At 43.7% G+C, this 20042-nt stretch overlaps 1 protein-coding gene across 1 annotated transcript in view; it reads right to left on the reverse strand.

The window, feature by feature from the left end:
* Positions 1 to 20042, reverse strand: part of PCNX2 (pecanex 2) — a 302561-nt gene that overhangs the window by 12282 nt on the left and 270237 nt on the right. The window contains 1 exon segment of the mRNA XM_055081202.1: positions 4445 to 4490. Within this exon segment, the coding sequence (XP_054937177.1) occupies positions 4445 to 4490 (46 nt within the window).

Here is a 20042-nt window from a genome sequence, read left to right on the forward strand (position 1 = left end):
ATCCATATCCCTTCCGAGTCTCATCTCCTCCTGTTTTTTTTGTGTTAGAAGAGACACATTCTCATGGTGGTCATGGACGCGAATGGCCAAAATGCAGGATGGTTATATCCTTGAGTTCCCCTTTCCAGAAACCTGCAGGTCACGGCTGAGCAGATAGGAGGCTAAAGAAAGTGGCAGGTGGAAAGGTCTGAGAGCAGCTAGGTGCATGTTGAAGTGTTACCAGGAGGAGTGTCCTGGAAGAGCTTCACAGCCAAAGTGCACCACCTCATCTCACATGACTGGGAGCCCTGGGTGAGCTGAATACATTTCCAAAGGAGCTAGTTCTAAAAACATAGGATAACGGGTGTCAACAATCTTTGCTAAATGAGACACCATATCTTCTTTAATATTTTTGTTAATGATTTGAGGGGAAACATATACAGTATGCTAATGACATGAGATTACTGGTACCTCCTGGAATGCAGAGTTACGATCTAAGGACATCTTGCCAAACGGCTTTGGCGGACTGAAACTAATAAATTGAAAATTAGTAGAAATAAATGGAATGTCCTGCATCTTGGTTCAAAAAACCAGCTACACAGTTCATTAATATATAGTAGCATACTTAACAAATACTTCGGTAATTTCTTTGAACTTATGAACCCGAAATAGGATAACACTTGAAAACTGAATGTGATCTTGATACCACCAAAACAAAGGGATAGCAAGAGTCAGAATATACCTCGTTTTATTCCTTTGGATGCTACGCATAAAGGGTTACTGATAAAATGAAATAAAACCAGATGATTTGGGTAAGTTACACTTTCTGCATTAAAAAATAATAATAATACTGATTTGAACAAGATCATACAGATTGTTAGTTACATATCAAGAGAACTACAGGGTTGTAAAATAACTCAAATTATGTTACTGAAGAATGACTGAAAGATCCAGGGACTTTGACTTTGCATAAAAGAAGACTTTGGGGGAGACAATGGGCGTCTTCAACAACTATCTGAAGGGCTATCGTGGAAATGTGAACTTGACATTCTCTGTAGCCCCAGAGGGCATCATTATGACCAATGGGAAAAAGCTTCAGGGTATAGCGTTTAGTATAACAGAGGTCATTTTAATAACTATGAGTTCAACAATGAGATGGGCTGCCCTATGAGGATAAGAGGATAAGGAACGAATTAGTGATGACAGGACAGTAGTAATAGGTGCTAATAACCATAAGTACAAACCACTTAAACCAAAGTCATGGTGAAGAGAAGAAAAGAAATAAGAGAGAAGATAGGAAGGACAGCCAATCAACTGTGGTAGTTGCTATTGGTTGTGGTGGTGGTGGTTTGTATCTTTTTCAAGATAATGGAGTCCTTAGTTATTGACAGAAGGAAAAAGGAAGCACAAAAAAAGTAAGTTTTTCTCTATGAATTGCTTTAGCTGTATCCCACCAATTTTTTATATTGTGTTTAAAATTTTCATTCAGGTAAATTGTTTTGTAACTCACCTACTCAGTTTTTATTCCTTACAGCTCTGTTATTAGGTGTATGCATATTTAGGACTGTTTTGTCTTCTTGATGAATTGACTCTTCAGTCATTATGAAATATCTTTATTTTGGTAATATACCTCATCTTGAATCTGATATTAATACAGCTATTCTAGCTTTCTCATAATTAGTGTTTGTAAGGGATAAAACTTTCTGTCCTTTTGGGACTTCCCTGGTGGTCCTATGGTAGAGAATTGACCTTGCAATGCAAGGGATGTGGGTTCGATCCCTGGTTGGGGAACTGAGATCCCACATGCCGCAGGGCAACTAAGCCTATGCGCCACAACTACTGAGCTCGAGCACCTCAACTAGAGCCCACGTGCCCTGGAGCCTGTGTGCCACAACTAGAGAGAGAAAACCTGCATGCCACAACTAGAGAGAAGCCTGCACTCCGCAATGAAGAGCCCGCATGCTGCAACTAAGAGCCGACGCAGCCAAAAATAAATAAAATTGAATTAAAAAATAATAAATAAATCTTTAAAAAAAACTTTCTATCATTCTACTTTTAATCTATCCATGTCTTTGTATTTAAAACATATCTCTTGTCAACTGCACAGAGTTAGGATTTGCTTTTTTATCAGTTTGATAATCTCCACCTTTTAATTACAGTGATTAGTCCATTTACATTAATGTGATTATTTATAAGACTGGGTATAAATCAACCATTTTGCAGTTTTTTAAATTCATCCATTTTTTTTTCTTTGCATTCTTTCTGATATTTGGGGGTGGGGGGAGCGTGCTGAATAACTTTTAGTAATTTACTATGTATCAGGTTTTAAATCAGTTAGCTAGAACTCTGTTTTATTTTTTGCAGTTTCTCTAGGAATTATAATGTGCATTTTTACCCTATCACATGGGTAAAATTCATACTACTCTTCCTGTAATGTAGGACTATTACAATGGTATATTTAATCCTTCATGTCCTTTGTGTTATTGTTGTCAAGCATTTTACTTTAATGCATATTAACATTTAAACCCCACAATAGTTTGTTATTATTTTGCTTTAAACAATCAATTTTGTAAAGGCTTACAAAGAAAAAAAATCTTTGCTTACATATTTACCATTTCTGGCAATCTTCATTCTTTTATGTAGAATCAATTTTCCATCTGCTATCATTTTCTTTCAGCTTAAAGAATTTCCTTCAATATTTCTTGCAGCACAGGTTACCTGGTGATTATGTCAAGTTTTCTTTATTTGTAAAAACTTAAATTTTGCCTTCATTTTCCTAGATGTAGAATTCTGGGTTGACAGTTTTATTTTCCTTCCAGCACTTAAAAAATATCATTGCATTATTTTCTGGCTTTGCATTATTTTTTTAATGAGATGTTAGTGATTAACTCACATAGTTGTTTCCTAGTATATTATATGTTTTTAAATTTTTCTCACGGTCCTGATAAAATGACGATAAAAAATCTCAGACACTCTTATAATTATTCTTTAATTTTCAGCAATTTGATGATCATGCACTTAGGTTTGGTTTTCTTTGTGTTTATCCTGCTTGGAGTGTGCTGAGCTCTTGGGATTTATGAATTGATATTTTTCATCAAATTTTTTAAATTTTTGAATAATATTTCTTCAGTTTTTTCTGCCCCTATTTATTGCTTCTCCTTTTGGGATTCCACTTATACATATGTTAGGATGCTTGATATTGTCTCACACATCACTGAATCTCTATTTTCTTTAATCTTTTCATTATTTGCACATCAGTTTGAATGGTTTCTATTGCCTTGTCTTCAAGTTCATTGATCCTTTTTTTTCCTGTTAAGCCTATCCTCTAAGTTTTTCGTTTCAGACATTGTGTTTTATTCATTTCCAGAATTTCAGTTTTTTTCCTGTCAATTGATAGTCTCAATTAATTCATTCATTATGATAATTTTTCCTTTGAATTCCTAAACATATTAATATCTGTTTGAAACTTCTTTTCTGTTAACTCCAACATCTTTGGGTGTGTTTCTATTTTGTTTTGTTTTGCTGGTTATGGGTCACTTTTTTTCTGCTTATTTACATATTTACAAACTTTTATTATATGCTGGGTATTGCTGATGTTATAGTATTGACAGTCTGGACTGTTTTTTTTCTTCCTTTAGAGAGAGTTATGTTCTGTTAATGAGTCAATTTATTTGCACGTCAGCTTGATCCTTTCGAAACTTGTTTTTAATCTTTGTTTGGAAATGTCTACAGTAGCCCTTATTCTAGGGTGAGAGTATCTTTACTCCTAAAGCTTGGTCTTTCTGGACCTCAGTTGAATTCCTGGGATGTTCAGCCAGGTCTCTCCACTGGCTAATTGGAATTTCTACATCTCTCAGCACGATATGGCCTCTGTCATCTCCATTTAGCTCACCTCACCAGTTACTGTTCTCTGTCAGGTCTTGATTATACAGCCTCTTGCTATACAAAAGCAGGTTAATATTCATTCAATCACGAAAGGGGATCCCTATACTGATTTCTGTAGCTCCTGATCTGTGAAATTCACTCCTGCCTAGTACTCTGACCCACAAAGTCCAGCTACGTAGCAGCCCAGAATTCTGATTCTACCTCCCTAGCTAAACAAGACCACTGTGCTCTCTTTGGGCTCCACCTCCCTGCTACTACAGATAAGAAAGTGCCTCTGGGAAGAAAGCAGGGACAATTGTGGGAGCTCACTTTGTACGCTTCCCCTCTTTCAACGATCAGAGCCTTGCACTGTCTATTGTCCAATATCTGAAAACAGTTGATTAATATGCTTTTTCCAGCTTTATCATTGTTTGTGGCAGGAAGGATATTCCAATACTGGCTACTCTGTCTTGGCCAAAAGAGCAAGTCTCTGAATCCTTTTACATGTCTTTTGAAACTTAATGCAAACCTGTCCCTACACCCACTTCCATACCATTCATTTTTCCTGGGATCTCATCTCATTCTTCACCATGCCTGGTACTTAGTTGGTGATAACAAGGTGGTTGGTGGAATGATCGAAGGAATAGCTGGATGAACAAATGAAAGAATTCTTATCCAGATCACTATATTACAGGCAACAGACACCCTACTGAGAAAACACACTGCAGATGCAAGAGACTCTTGTTACATTACATGAGGAAGATAAAGAAAGGTAATGCTTAAACTAAGCCTCTCTATAGAACCCATGCGTGAGATGATCGTAATACATCAGAGATGAAAAACTGCAACCTTCAAATAAAAATGTACAGGCAGAACTGTTAGGAAAACAGTCTATGAACTAGGAGTCAAGATCAGGAAGGGGAGAGCAAGCAGGTTGTTGTAACATAAAGTGAAACAGTGAAGAGCTGATCCCAGGTCTTAGGATTCCATTCATCTTTCTCCAAGACCTCATTGCTTTGGGTCTTAGCTGAAAGCACCCTTTTTTAAACATTTCAGGGATCTCTTTGCTCATTCTGTAATATAAAACTCTAATTCCCTCTGGGAAAGATGTACATGTACAGAAATACACAGGTGAAACACAAGCAGTGAGTAATTCAGATTGCAAGCTCTGGGGCACCCAGAGTGAGTAACGAACCACCACTGCGTCCTAACCGAGCCACCTACTGGGACCCCGGGACTGCGGGCGTTAGACTCCAGGGATGGGGGAGGTCTCATCCCACCCCAATGGCACAATAAACAACACTGGTTTACTGCTAGTTAATAATATGATTGGGGAAGAAACGCTCTTCCAGTGAAAGAAGTAATAGATCTCACAAAGGAGAAGCATAAAGGGGGACCTTCACCTCAAATAGATTAGCAAAACTGTTTAAATGACATGCCTCGAGGGTTTTTTTTCCCCTCCTTCCTTTTTCTCCATCCAGGCCAAGCATTTTATCGTGTTGGGCTGATGCCAGCATTGTTTGTTTGTTTTACATCAAACTGGAAGGAGTGTGTGTGTATTTATGAGTACATGAGATGATGCAGAATTTGGATTTCTACCATCTGAAGGAAGTAAGTTAGCACCATCCTTTGTGAGAAGCAGGGGCTCATTTCTACACTGATAAGAGGACCACTGAGGAAGGGGTTTGCTGTGAAGGACTGCTAGGCTTGGTAGAGACACTGTAACTGCCTGAGGTTTTTAATAAATACTCAGTTCAGGTAGGTCTTGGTGCCTTTTCTTAGGAACAAAAGATTCATAGTCGGGCTCACACACTGTAAAAGAATATGAAAATAATGAAACCCAGTCATGTCTGCAAAGGCACTAATTTTGCTGTTCACATGCAAATCAGGCCCATATCCTCTCAGAGAGGCTCCCTGGGTTTAGAGCACATTCCCTCCAAAGGGAAGACCAGAGGTCTGCCGCCCCCACACTGTGACCTTTCCCGGATGGCTGTCTCTGGAGTTTCCATGGAACCGAACTCTTGGCACCTTTCATGTCGCTGGGTTCTCATGGCCTAAGTCAATGGGACATAGAAGGCATTCAATAACAATTTTTAAAATGAATTTTGAGGGACTTCCCTGGTGGTCCAGTGGTTAAGAATCTGCCTTCCAATGCAGGGGACGTGGGTTCAATCCCTGGTCAGGGAAGTAAGATCCCACATGTCATGGGGCAACTCAGCCCGCGCGCCACAACTAGACAGCCCGTGCGCCACAGCTAGAGAGAAACCCGTATGCCACAACGAAGAGCCTGCACACCACAACAAAGATCCCGTGTCCTGCAACTAAGACCTGACGCAGCCAAATAAATAAATAGGTAAATAAATAAATATTTAAAATGAATTTTAAGAGTATCTTGGAGTCTCTTCATCCTAATAGATAAGCGTGCCTCATGAAAGCTGTGAAAATTGAGTGTCTGAGCTGACAGTGTGTCTAGTAGATCCCAGATACTTTGCACACAGGATATGCATCAATTTCCAGAGTGCAGCCAAAATGCAGGGCAGCCATTGTGGCTGTGCGAGGCAACCCTCTCCTGGCTACCTGACCCTTTCCTCCTCCATTTCCCTGTTGCCGAAGGGGCAAGACTGCCCCCCTTTAAGCACCATTGGGCATCCTTACCAGTGACTGGCCAGGCCTGGCTTATTTATTCATACTAAATTCCCAAAAGGAATGAAGTCCATTTAAAAAGGCAGACACAGGGGCTTCCCTGGTGGAGCAGTGGTTAAGAATCCACCTGCCAATGCAGGGGACATGGGTTCGAGCCCTGGTCAAGCCCACACACAGCAATGAAGACCCAACGCAGCCCAAAGTAATAAATAAATAAATAAATAAATAAATTTATTAAATAAATAAATAAATAAATAAATAAATAAATAATAAAAAGGCATACACAGTACAAAAGCAAATGATAAAATTTAAGTGACAATGGGGACAGGAAAAATATAATGAAGCCAGAAGAATGTCAAGAGACCTTCACTTCATTCTATGATGTCCTCCTATATATTTGCTAAAGGTGGGCCACTGATTTCACTCAGGCTTTCTAGCAAGCAATGTAGAAAGATAACTTGAGGAGTTTCTCGTGTCCTTAAGACAAAAACAAAATAATTGCTTGGAAGGATCATAGCTATTTCTGGCTAAGACACCAGAGAGATGACATCCCCAGGACCCTTATAAGAGAGAACATTGTACAATACGGTGACCATCATCCTTCTCAGCATTGCATGGCAGGTACAATCACGATGTTCCAGAGCTGTTCTAATATGGCCAAAGTACAATTTAAAAAATTTCTATAGGTGGCCAAAATAATTCAGCTTTAGGTATGTGGTTTTCCAGAGGTCTGGTGTCACCCAAGGGTAGATTGTGGAGATGCAGGAGGACTCGGAGAACTTCACACCTTTCAGGAAATCCTTGATACGGATCATTTCTCTCCACCTAGTTTTTAAATTTTTTTTTATTTTTTTAAAATTTTGGGCCACGCTGTGCGGCACGCGGGATCTTAGTTCCCAGACCAGGGATCAAACCTGTGCCCCCTGCAATGGAAGCACGGAGTCTTAACCACTGGACCGCCGGGAAGGTCCAATCTCCAGCAGGTTCTGACAGTTACTGTGCACCGAGGGGCAGTGAATTTCAATGTCCTCGCTGACAAGCACAGGAGTGTAGCTATTCTGCGCGGCTGGTTAGCGTAGGCACGCCTGCTTCAGTGGTCCACCAAGTTGGAGGTAGAGGTGACATTCTCCTGGGAAAGCTGGGAAGCCAAAGGAGACGTCTGTGCGATGTGAGAAACAGAGGGCTGGCAAACAGAAGTCGGGGAGGTGCCCTCCTGGCTGGGAAGCCTGGGCCAGGATCCCTGAAGCGGGGAGGGGAAGCTCAGGGCAGTCCGGCTGGAGTGGGAAGTTGAGTCCTATGGAGACATTTGAACTTCATTCTGTAGGTGACAGGTAGGCCACAGGGGTTTTTAAATCCCAAGGAAACAGGAAGAAAGTTGCACTTAAGAAACCTTCCCCTACAGCCTTGGGGGAGTAAAGAGGAGAGACTGGAGATGGGGCAATCAGCCACCCACAGTCCCATTTCAGGTGAAAAGCGCTGGGGACTGAAACCAGGGTCCAGGCTGTTTACCAAGAGGTCAGAGGAAATGATGGAGAGGAGGAGACATTACGTGATGGGGACTTCAAAAAGACGCATTAAAAATGGTCCCCTGAAGCAGCAAGGCTGCACTCAAAGAATGTCAGCTTGTTTACAACCTTCCAGCAAGAGCAGGCACATTAAGGCCCAAATGCACAACATATTTTTTTTTTAACCTCTTTATTGGAGTATAATTGCCTTACAATGGTGTGTTAGTTTCTGCTTTACAACAAAGTGAATCAGCTATACATATACATATATCCCCATATCTCCTCCCTCTTGTGTCTCCCTCCCTCCCACCCTCCCTCCCCCACGCCTCTAGGTGGTCACAAACCACCGAGCTGATCTCCCTGTGCTAGGCAGCTGCTTCCCACTAGCCTCTCACTTCGTCCCAGCTTACCCTTCCCCCTCCCCATATCCTCAAGGCCATGCTCTAGTAGGTCTGATGCACAACATATTTTAAAGATTGGACCTCCCAGCCCTACAGTTTTTCTCCTTATCTGATGTGTGTTGTCCCAAAGACTCCAGCAACTGGATTCCACAGAAAACCCCAAATATCATCAACATTGTTATGTTTAGTTTTATCCACTAATAATGGTTTAAAATAACTGTACTAGAGATTTATTTGAGCTGAGTTTTCAAATGGCCACGGCCTTCATCAGCCCAATGTGCCAGGCTGGTGTTTTCCGTATGCCAAGCAATGAGGTCACCAGGAGGGCCTGACAGAGAGCAGTTTAGATTATCCTGAAAGTACAACCAGTCCCTGCTCATGGAGTGGAAGAGAAGTAGGCATAGATACGGTTAAGCCAATGCTTTTCAAGCTTCAGGTGGGATTTACAGACACACACTTTGGGATGTGTGTTGGACCATTATTAAATAAAATGTATTTCCTTCTGAGGCCACAGGTAAGCTCGTTCCTGAATTGCTCAGGGCCACAAAAGGAGGAGGCCATCAGATATAGTCATTGCTAAGTACAAAATAGTTCACTTCCCTGAACACTGGGACCTCACACAGCCCAGCGTGCACTGCATGTTGGAAACACAAGATGTGAGAGACAGGGCTTGGCCCTGCGAGCTCTTGTTGCAGATGCAGTCTTCTTAGTGTCCCTCGTAATACCGTAATACACGTAATACATGTCATAACGAGGACTTCCAGAACATTTTTCTTCAGGCTGGAACTCTATCGTTACTTCTTGCTAGTTGGTTAGATCAAGGGCCATTTTGTGACCAAATGAAATAATGTCAGAGAAAGCTGTTTAAAAGTTTTTGAAGGGGGCTTCCCTGGTGGCGCAGTGGTTGAGAGTCCGCCTGCCGATGCAGGGGACACGGGTTCGTGCCCCGGTCCGGGAAGATCCCACGTGCCGCGGAGCGGCTGGGCCCGTGAGCCATGGCCGCTGAGCCTGCGCGTCCGGAGCCTGTGCTCCGCAACGGGGAGAGGCCACAACAGTTTTTGAAGGACTGTCATTTCTAGAAGGTCACGGTGGAATTTTTTCCCCAAAATTTCTCCTGCAGCTTCAATGTCATGGAGATGTCTTTCTCAGCCCTTCCTCCACCCCACGCTAGTTCTGTGGGACGGAATCTTAGAACATGAGCCTACAGGAACATGCAGGTCATCTATCTCCAGCGACCTGCCCTGGGAGATGACCCTGTATCTGCTAGACATCACCAGATTTAATTTCTGGAAAGAAATACTTATTATAACAATAGTCTGTTTATATGTAAAGCTGTCCCATTACACTTCCTACTTGCTAATTGCTAAACATCCATTTGATAATCACCCCGTTTAAATTAATCTAACCTTAAAGATGGAGAAATGGTCACAGAGTAGAGCTAAAACAAGGAACGGGGTTGGCCTGTCGAGACACTGAATGAGTTTAGTGTTTTATTCCTTCACTGGACAATTTCCCCCAGGCCCAATTTCCATTCCTTCGGCCACATTCGACCCGAGTGTCTCTTAAGTGTCACACTGAGAACCTAGGAGAAGTGTATTTGCTCGGTGTGCAGTGGAGGAAAAGTATGTTAAAATAGTTTATAGCATGTTTGATTTTGTGGGGATAGCAGAGGTTTTTTATTATAACAATTTTCTCTCCCAAGGAGCCTCAATTTGCTTTAAGATCTGTCTATGGGAATACAATTTCTTTCACGACCTGTTCGGCAGGATAGATTTTGAATGTGGTATAACAGTTTTTCTCAGAGAATTTTTATTTCAATACATCACCTATTTATGGCACACATACCAACTTAAAAAGTGACTTCTCAGAGAGCATCTCACTGATTGCACACATCAACCTGGTTATGCAGACGTAATTTTTTCTGCTAAAAATAAGGACACTGAGTCTTAAAAGCAACTTGTCCAGTAGAAGGGTCTAGTCTTTTGAATTTAAAAATCAGTATTTTCCCCTTATCACACAGTGTCTCATGAGCCTTGACCAATTACAAGCAAAAGTTCCCTGAATTTACTTTTTTCTACCAGCCGACAGGAGAAAATGAAATAAACAAAATCACGCAGTGCACAGGGAAACTTACGCTGGGCACGTATGAAGCATAAGAAAAGTTGAAATATATATAATAATGATATCTGTGAATGATATGCTTCTCTTCACTCCTGTTCCATTTCCATGAGAAAACCAATGCACTCAACCTTACTGAGTTGGTCCCTTTCTGATTAATATTTAATTCAAAGTGGTATTATCTTGCTTTTCTCCCACAAACTTTTTTTTTGAGTGTTGAAAGTTAAAGTATGCAGACTCTGTTAATGTTCACCAGGAAAGCCCCTCTCCTTTCCCAGACTTGCTATCTGGACAAGCAGGGCTTTGTCTTGTTCACTAACATGTCACACAATTTGAAATGAAGAAAAATGTGTTGAGGAATTCTGAGTGCAGAACCTATTATTTCCTGGGTAAAGTTTGGAACCTAGGGACTTAACAGCTTCCTCAAGCTAGGTAGACAAAAGAAGTAAAGACTTGCTAATGACCTAGATGTTGTCATAGAGAAGACAGAATTCTAGCTAGTTCCAAGATTAGTGAGAGCTACGGCTCTACTACGTGGATTAGCCAGTTAGGATAAGCATTTGGGTTGGATTAATTTTAGATAAGATTAGGTTACACAGATATTTTTTAAATGTCCCCGAAGGATGGTGATTATGGAGTGTTAGCCTAACTATGAAATGGCTGATAACATTTCACACAGACAGGAACATATATCTCATTTTTGGGGGATATTTTCCAGACCCAATGGTAATGTGGGGTTACGTCCTGATAACTAACTGTGCCTTTGCTTTCCATGTTCCTTCTGCAGGAGCCGTCCAGCTTTCATGCTTGCTAAGGCAGTTGGCAGTTCAAGAAACTGAGCTGCTAAAAGAGGTGATGCCATATTAACACTTAGGAGCATATTCAGGTAAAAGTTTTATTTTTGAATTTCAACAACCAAAAAATGGTTACTCGTTCTCTTTTTCCCATATTCTCTCCTTATTTATCTTTCCTTCCTTCCCTCCTCCCTCCAAGGCAGAGGGCTTTACTACAAAGGTCATGGACTTTGCAGTCAGCCACATCTAGGCGTTTACCCCTCCACCACCACTGGTGACTTTGCGGCCTTGGGCAACTTACTAAACCTCCTTCACCCAATTATGTCATGTCTAAAAGAGAGATAATAATACCTACTTGCTGTATAGACTGCTTATGAAGAATATTCTGAAAATATATGCACAGGGCTTATTATGGCACCTGGCACATAACTGGTGTTCAGGAAACTTCGGACTGTCTCTCCTTCCTCCCTCAACCAACCTTTACCGGGCATCCCTCCATGAGCCCGTCAGTGCACGGGGAGAGGGGCAGGAGGCCCAGCCTTCGAGGGTCTCACAGCCTGTTAGAACCTGGCTTAGTCAATTTTTCATAGCCTGTAGGAATAAAAAACTGAACGTACAAACTGTGTGAGAACACTGAAAGTAAACTGGCTTTGGTTATCAAGTGATTACTTATTGTCTTGTTATCAACAAACACTGACTGACTGCCCACCACGTGTGGCCATATGCTCAGCATCTCGTCCTGATGGCAAAGATTCACAATCTACACATACAAACACCTAAAAACAAACGTCATTTTCACCACCGCCCCTTTTGTTTTAAATAAAAGGACAGAGTAATCTGCATTGGTTATGTTTTCTTGTTTGAACTAGGATATGAACAAAAACTGGAAATATTTGATCACATGGGAATGTAGAAAATATATACAAATGCAGTATCATTCACTGCAAGGAAATACTGAGAAATGAATAAATCAGCAGAGAAAAATGTAGTTCCACAAATAATAGAAGAGGTAAATGTCCACATAATATAATGCATTTCTGATATCATTTTTCTTGAGTGTTCCCAAAACCCACTTTATCAAATGACTCTTAAATATATATGTATTTATTATATGTAATACAATAAATAAATATGTGATATATATATATGTCTGTATATATAAATACACATAATTTTCTAAGATCTCCCCTAAGATGATTTTTGGAAAACAGATCTTACCGTGATAAAATGTAGCAGTCCTATACTAACAAGGATATTGAAGGCTGCAGGTATATCTACACGCATAAATAAATTTCATTTCAGCAGCCTCGAAACTTTCCACGCACGTGACGCAGCCTCAGATAACAGAATCCGCTTCATCGTCCCATGAGAAAATATTGTTTCCCTGCAGCTCAAGCCATTTGCCCAGGGAGCCCTGCAGTCGAATTCCCACACTGTTCTAGAAGTTACATTTTCTGACCCCATCGTAATCATCACCTCATCCACACCCAGGCCACAAACCCTTGAAATTCTTTCTCTGTGGCCCCCTGGAGCTCATGACATATTACCCAGCTTTTCTGAATGTACTCCCCTCTCTTCCAGGCGCTGGGCTGGAAGGATGGCTCCTCCTGTTCCCCAGTGGGTCTGCAGTGCTCCCCAGTGGGACGGACTGCTTTTAACACTCCTCCCAGGCGGACTTCCAGCTGATGCTTTCAGGGGACACACTGGACCTGCCCCACCCTCTCTTGCTGACATCCTCTACAGCCCCTCTAGGTTACGTCCAGTCCTTCCGTGGAGATGTTGCTTCTGGATGGCTGTCACTCTGCAACATACCTCCTGCCATCACTCTTGGGACTTCAGTATCCACCGAGATGCTCCTTCCGACATCCTGACCTGACGTCCACCCTCCGATGATCTCATCTTCCACCCGACCTCGGCCACTCACTTCCACGACTGTTAACCCTGGACCCGGATTACCCCAGAGTGCTTCCCCTCTGTAAGTATCTGTTCCAAACCTCGTCATCTCCAGCAATCATTTCCTTTACCCTTTCAACTTCAACCATCCTGGTATCGTCCCCGGATGCAGGAAGTCCTCTCCCCAGGTGGTATTTCCACCTCTCTCACACCCTCCCTCCCCTTCTTTCTCAGCTTACATGCCATGGCCAGGCATCAAACTCACTATCACACCCCTGTCCTTTTGCCTTCACGACCTCCATCTGGCTCAACCCCAACCTTGATTAACTCCACCTCTGCCCTCCACACCTGCACCCATGAAGCTGGATGTGGCTTAGAGAAAAATACGAGCAATCTCAACGGGTCTTCTTTTAAAGTCATGATGGCTGATCTCAAGTGCACTCTTCCTGCTGGGGATGGACTACTTCCCTACCCCATCCTCCTCTCACGCTCACGCCTTTTCTTTAAGGCCCTACCATGGGTTCCATCCCCCCAGCCCTTCGGATTCCATCACTGCCGTCATAGCAAAGCCCTCCTCTTCCCTTGGCCTGAAATTCCTCCACGCCGCTTCATCGTCATGGAAATGCTTCTGATGCCCGATCCGATCCTCAGCTGGTGCGCTAACGCTTAGGCATGTCCACCTTGCCTGTGGTGACCCTGTACCAGCAGGAAGCCAGCAGCTACTTAACATCCCCCCTTGACACCAGCCGTGGTTCCAAGCACTGGGCTATCTACCAGCAACACCTATTCCCTGGGAGGAAATTATAACAAACTCCAGCAGGGAGAAGTTCAACTTTCCCCCAGTGATGATATGGTGGAAGCATTTTATATCTCCTGGACTGATGGGCCGTCAGAGCTGGAAAGAACTTATAATCACACCGAGTCTTTGATGAAGGAATTGACACTCTGAGAAGCCAAGTCGTGTGTGTGCCCAGTTGAACATCCTGACCTAAAGTGGAGTTTTCTGTGCAACTGGGAAAATGATATGGAACTTTTGCAAGGCTATACAAGTGATTGAAGGCATTATACCCCAGTTACTTAGTGTTTAGTAAACCAAATGAACACCACAGTACAAATTTCAAACAAATACCAGAAAGGAAGAATGTAAAAACAGGAAATGGTCAGGTAGAAAGAGAAGTCAACAGAGTCATGTGGGTTTGCCCAACTCTACCACTAAGTAGCTGTGAGCCTTGGATAAGAATTCATCTCCGGGAGCCTGAATTTCCCCATTAGTTAAATGGGAGGAAGTGTTGGGGTTATGGCCGTTCTGAGGGTGGAGGTCACCTGCACAGGTGAGACAGTGCTTTGTATGTCATAAAGGATTCCCTGCAATGCCCTTATTTTTGCTCCTATTCTTGGTTTTTCTCTTCTTCATTTCTAAAGACAGTATTCAAGTTGCCTGATTCCTCTTGCTGACAGCTCTGTCCTCCTCATTCATGTTTCTCCTCTTTTAGAGAAATAAGCCATCAACCTAGGTCACCTGGGTGACTATCTGTTCAGTCCATGTCTGTTCTCTGTTAATCAGTTCTCACTTTCCCTTCTTTCCGTGCCCACCTACTCGGATTATGGTTAAACGGGTTTTCCAATCCAACAGATTCCATTTCTTATGCAAAGGCTTGAACTTGGTGCCCCTCACACTGTGGAACTTCTAAAGTGCATTATCCGTTTCCTTGACTTAGATTTAGAGCCAGTGATTAATATGCCAACTCTTGAATGGTTTCCTTCAAGGCTCTCTGGTTGGATAAATGCAAGGGATACTCATAAGCCCAAGAACAGCAGTACAATCCTGTTTCATTACATGCACAGCAACAAAAAATTGTATTTCTATTCTGGGATGCATGGGCCAAAAGGAGGAGAATAGAAGAACGTGGCTTCTTTGCTTGTATTCTTGATTTGAATTTGTATCAGTCATTCACTATAGTACCATCCAGTGGAAATAGGATGTGCCGTGAACCCTGATCAATCTTTTGGGCTACCCAGGATCTAAACCCCTATTCTGTTTGGAAACTACCCACAGTGCCGGAGACCAGCTAACTGTTCACTAAACCTTTTTTACTTTTTCTCCTGGGTACTCGGCTAGACAACATTTCTCTTACATTGGGTTGGCCGAAAAGTTCGTTTGGGTTTTTCCATAAGATGTTATGAGAAAATCCGAACGAACTTTTCGGCCAACCCAATAGTTATGTCAATTCTGGACAACAGAATTTAAGAGCGAATGATGCATCCCAGGTTCAGAACTGGCCCATAACAATCTTCCATGCGATCCTCCACTCTCTGCCAGCTTGACATTGAAGCCTAGGGTGACCCCGAAAGCAGTGCTCTAGGGAATAGGCAGAACTTCTACTGGCCAAGATCCCTGGCAGCGTGGAATGGTACCATCCCCTCACCCCACCACCTCCTCTCACTGATTGGACTCTATGTGAATGCAAAATAAACATCTATTGTGTCAGCCCCTGAGATCTGGGACTCAACTATTATTACAGCAACTAGCAGGACATCAATCAATGTATCCGTGTTACAAGTCTCGGCGAGAGGGAGTCGTCACCTCCTACCACAGGAACTGAAAAGTCAGACCCTCTTTGTCCTCCTCTCCTTTGCATCTAGAGCACATGCGTGTGATCTCAGCATCTTATCCGTCAGACGCACCCACACCAGACGTGGACGAATGAGCTAGTGACACAAAGAAGCAGGGCTCGTGTGGAAAGCGTTCTGGAAGGGAGGCGGAGGCAGAGGCCATTCATCCTGTTTTGGGGGCAGAAGTGATAACAGCAGTAGCATCCAATATCCAGGATCATGATGTCAATGACGTGAGGGCAGTGCTGGGTCCGCCAGCTGACGTGCAACCCCTTCACAGGCTCAGCGCTGCCGTGTGATTTCAGGCTCTCGTGTGATAGCCACCAAGCCTGCTTCCCCAGCCATCTCAGCAAGTCTGTGCCCTGTGTAATAGCTTCCAATAAACCCTTCTCCTGCTTCAGTTAGCCAGAGATGATTTCTGTCATTTGCAACTAAAACTTCCTATGGATACAAATGCATCCCTTTCAGTGAGAGAAAGACAGATGGACCTTCTTGCTCCCTGGCCTTGTGGAGGCTCCCTCTAGGGTGTACTGTTCACTTCCTGAGTCAGAGCTGCCTTGCGCTGGGAGCAGCTCCTCTGCTCACTGGCGGCTCGGGTGCGCTTCAGGAGAGAGGGCTACCGCAGCTGTACTTTGACTGCCCCAGGCTGTGCTGAAGGAGCTGAAAATGTGACCAAAATAAAGCTTGCTATTTGGGAAAATGGGAAAATGGAAAGAAAAGTGAAGTCCTAAAAATATATCTTGCAGAAATACCCAAAGAGGAAAAAGAAAATAAGACCTTCCCTGGGAATACGGTACTGGATGGTACAAAGAGATAGAAAACAGAACGGGCTTTTTAGGTCAACTGGTTTCTTCCTACAACAAAAGCATAATGTAGATTTCGTCAAGGTATATGACCTCTCAATAGCCCTGTGTTCCCAACTCCAGCAGAACTAGGTCAAGGAAAAGGTCCTGTACAAGAGTGAGGGGCACCGGGGCAGCTAGCTGGCTCTTTTTCTCGAGACATCATTCCTGGGACAATCACTCTACACGATCACTCCTCTGTCTTGTGCCAGCACATCTATGTTGGTCCCCAGCTTCCTTCCATATTTCACCCAGTGACGCTTCTGGAGTCTGGTATGTTGTTACAAGATTGGCCCCCAGTGACTCATGCAGTGTGACAGGGCCCCTTTCCTACCACCTGAATCTCAGCTGTATTTGGGATTGGCTGGGGTCGATGAAAGATGGTAGGGGTGACTTGGTGCCTGTCCTGGAGGCTGGGCCATAAGAGGCCTTGCAGTGTTTGTGTTCCCCCCTTTGAAGCCCGGAGACCACCTAGCTGTGAAGATGTCTCATCCCGCCCATTGGAGGCTGAGCAGCACCAAGCGGCTAGGGCTGGTGGCCAGCCCTCGACATGAATGGTTAAGCCAGAAAAGAAAACAATTCGTATGAGGTGAGACCAAAACATTCACTGTGGTAGATTAAAATCCCCTACTCTACTGGTGGGAATACAGCCACTATGGAAAACTGTATGGAGGTTCCTTAAAAAACTAAAAGTAGAGCTACCGTATGATCCAGCAATCCCACTCCTGGGCATGTATCTGGACAAAACTATAATTCAAAAATATTTAAGCACCCCAATGTTCACAGCAGCACTATTCACAACAGCCAAGACATGGAAACAACCTAAATGTCCATCGACAGATGAATGGATAAAGAAGATGTGGTACATATATACAGTGGAATACTACTCAGCCATAAAAAAGAATGAAATAATGCCTTTTGCAGTGACATGGATGCAACTAGAGGTTATCATACTAAGTGAAGTAAGTCAGACAGAGAAAGACAAGTACCATATGATATCACTTATATGTGGAATCTAAAATATGGCACAAGTGAACTTACCTATCAAACAGAAACAGACTCACAGACATACAGAACAGACTTGTGGTTGCCAAGGGGGAGGGGGATGGGGGAGGGATGGATTGGGAGTTTGGGGTTAGCAGATGCAAACTATTATGTATAGGATGGATAAACAACAAGGTGCTACTGTAGAGCACAGGGAATTATATTCAATATCCTGGGATAAACCATAATGGAAAAGAATATAAAAAAGAATATATATGTGTATTACTGAGTCATTTTACTGTACAGCAGAAATTAGCATAACATTGTAAATCAACTATATGTCAATTAAAAATTTTTTTTAAAAAGAACCCCTGTTGGTGATGAGGAGCTGTCAGACAACATACTGCAGACTTCTAGAATCTAATTAACTTTGAGCCCCTTCGATTCAAAGATGGGTTAACTTGCGAAAAAAGCTGTGAGCCACATAGAACTTGTGCTATAACAATAACTCAGATTTAACTCAGCGAACCCTAAAAGTTCTTCCTTTGAATTCCGGGAGAAACGGAAAGCTCTCAAAATAGGCAATTCTATTGCATTATTGCACCAGAGACACTTAATTTCCACCACCTTCCGTGGCATTTTCTGGCATTTGTGCAAAATGCCAGGGAAACATTGCCTCTCTTTTCTGTACAATCTGATCATGACTTCCTCGGCCCAGAAACCTTTTCCAAAATAAGCTCCCTAAATTAGATTCCTAGAATTTCTAAGGATGCACAAGAATCTTCTTTAGGTAACAGTTTTTAAAAAGTGAAGTAATGGCCATTTGTTCTTGGGTGAAAGGTGTCCTTTTGTCACTGTGAGGTTCTGGATGGCCATGACCTGACTCCTGTTTACCTTTCTGGCATTTTCTGTGACCCCTTCTTCCCAAACCACCTGGAAACCACATCTGGCTCCTTCGTGCCTCTTTGTCATCACACCAGCGGTTCCCTCCTCTCTCTTTCAACTGCAGCCCCTCCTCTGTCGAGCTGACCAGACTCCACTCTGATTCCAGTGCCCCTGCTCTGGACCCCAAGCATCCCATGTACAGTGCCACCGTAACACTCACCCCTCTGAGCAGTAATTGCCCATTGCGTGTCTGCCTTGCGACGAGGCTCCAAGCTCCTTAAGGCGGGGCCTTCACTTCTGTACTGGAAGCACCTAAGCCAGTGCTTGACATACGAGTAGTGCTGAATAAATGTCTCCCAAGTGAATATTAGACTCACATGTCCACCTAGCTACCTGACATATTCACTTGGATGAATCAAGGGCATTTGAAAGTATCCAAAATGGAGCTCTTTTTTTTTGCGGTACGCGGGCCTCTCACTGCTGTGGCCTCTCCCTCTGCGGAGCACAGGCTCCGGACGCGCAGGCTCAGCGGCCATGGCTCACGTGCCCGGCCGCTCCGCGGTATGTGGGATCTTCCCGGACCGGGGCACGAACCCGCGTCCCCTGCATCGGCAGGCGGACTCTCAACCACTGCGCCACCAGGGATGCCCTAAAATGGAGCTCTTGATCGCGTCCTCAAATGCAAAAGTGTTGCCCCTCATCCAGGCTTCCCAGCTTCAGTAAACGCACCTCTGTCCACCAGGCACTCAACCTAGAAAGCGGGCAGCAGGCTGAGCACTCCACCTTCCCTCACCCCAGCACGCGGGCCCGTCCACCTCCAAGCCTCCTAGCACGTCTGTGCCTCCAGCATCTTCTCCTGCTGCGGTGACTACAGGACACTCCTAAGTGGTCCCCCCTTTTTTGCTTTCGTCCCCTCTGGCACCCTCTCCGCACGGCTACCAGAACGAGCTCTTCAAGTGAAAACTAGGTCAGTCATCCCCCTTTCCAGAACCCTCCATGGCTCCCCACTGTGCACAGAAAAGAAATGCAGCCCTTCCCCCTGGCCAGGAGGCCCCCATGACCCAGCCTCCCACCCTCTCTGGTCAGGTCATTCCTCCCCGGTTGCTCCCGACTCAGACATTCAGCACTTCCCAGTTCTGGGCCTAGAACATTCTTCTTCCTGTTCTCCTCAGGATCCTTCCCTGACGATCCCATCTCATGTACCACTTCCTCACCCTCTGCAGTGATTTCGGTCACAGACCCTTATTCACCTCCTTATCCCTTTTCTGCAAGCTGTGACTGCTTTGCTCATTTGTCTACTTGTTTATTTTCCACGTCATGAGGGTAACACTCAAGGTCACGTGCCCACTGCATCCCCAGCATTAGAACATTGCCTGACACAGAGGGAGGGTTGTATTGGAGAAAGGCGTGTATGAATCAAGGATAAACAAAGAGCCCAGGAGACGGGCCCATGAGTACATCTGTGATGCAGATCCCTGCGTGATCACGACACAACTGCAGCGTCTGATTCATGGAAAAACC

Source organism: Physeter macrocephalus, chromosome 20 (genome assembly GCF_002837175.3).
Source record: "Physeter macrocephalus isolate SW-GA chromosome 20, ASM283717v5, whole genome shotgun sequence".
Taxonomy (NCBI): domain Eukaryota; kingdom Metazoa; phylum Chordata; class Mammalia; order Artiodactyla; family Physeteridae; genus Physeter; species Physeter macrocephalus.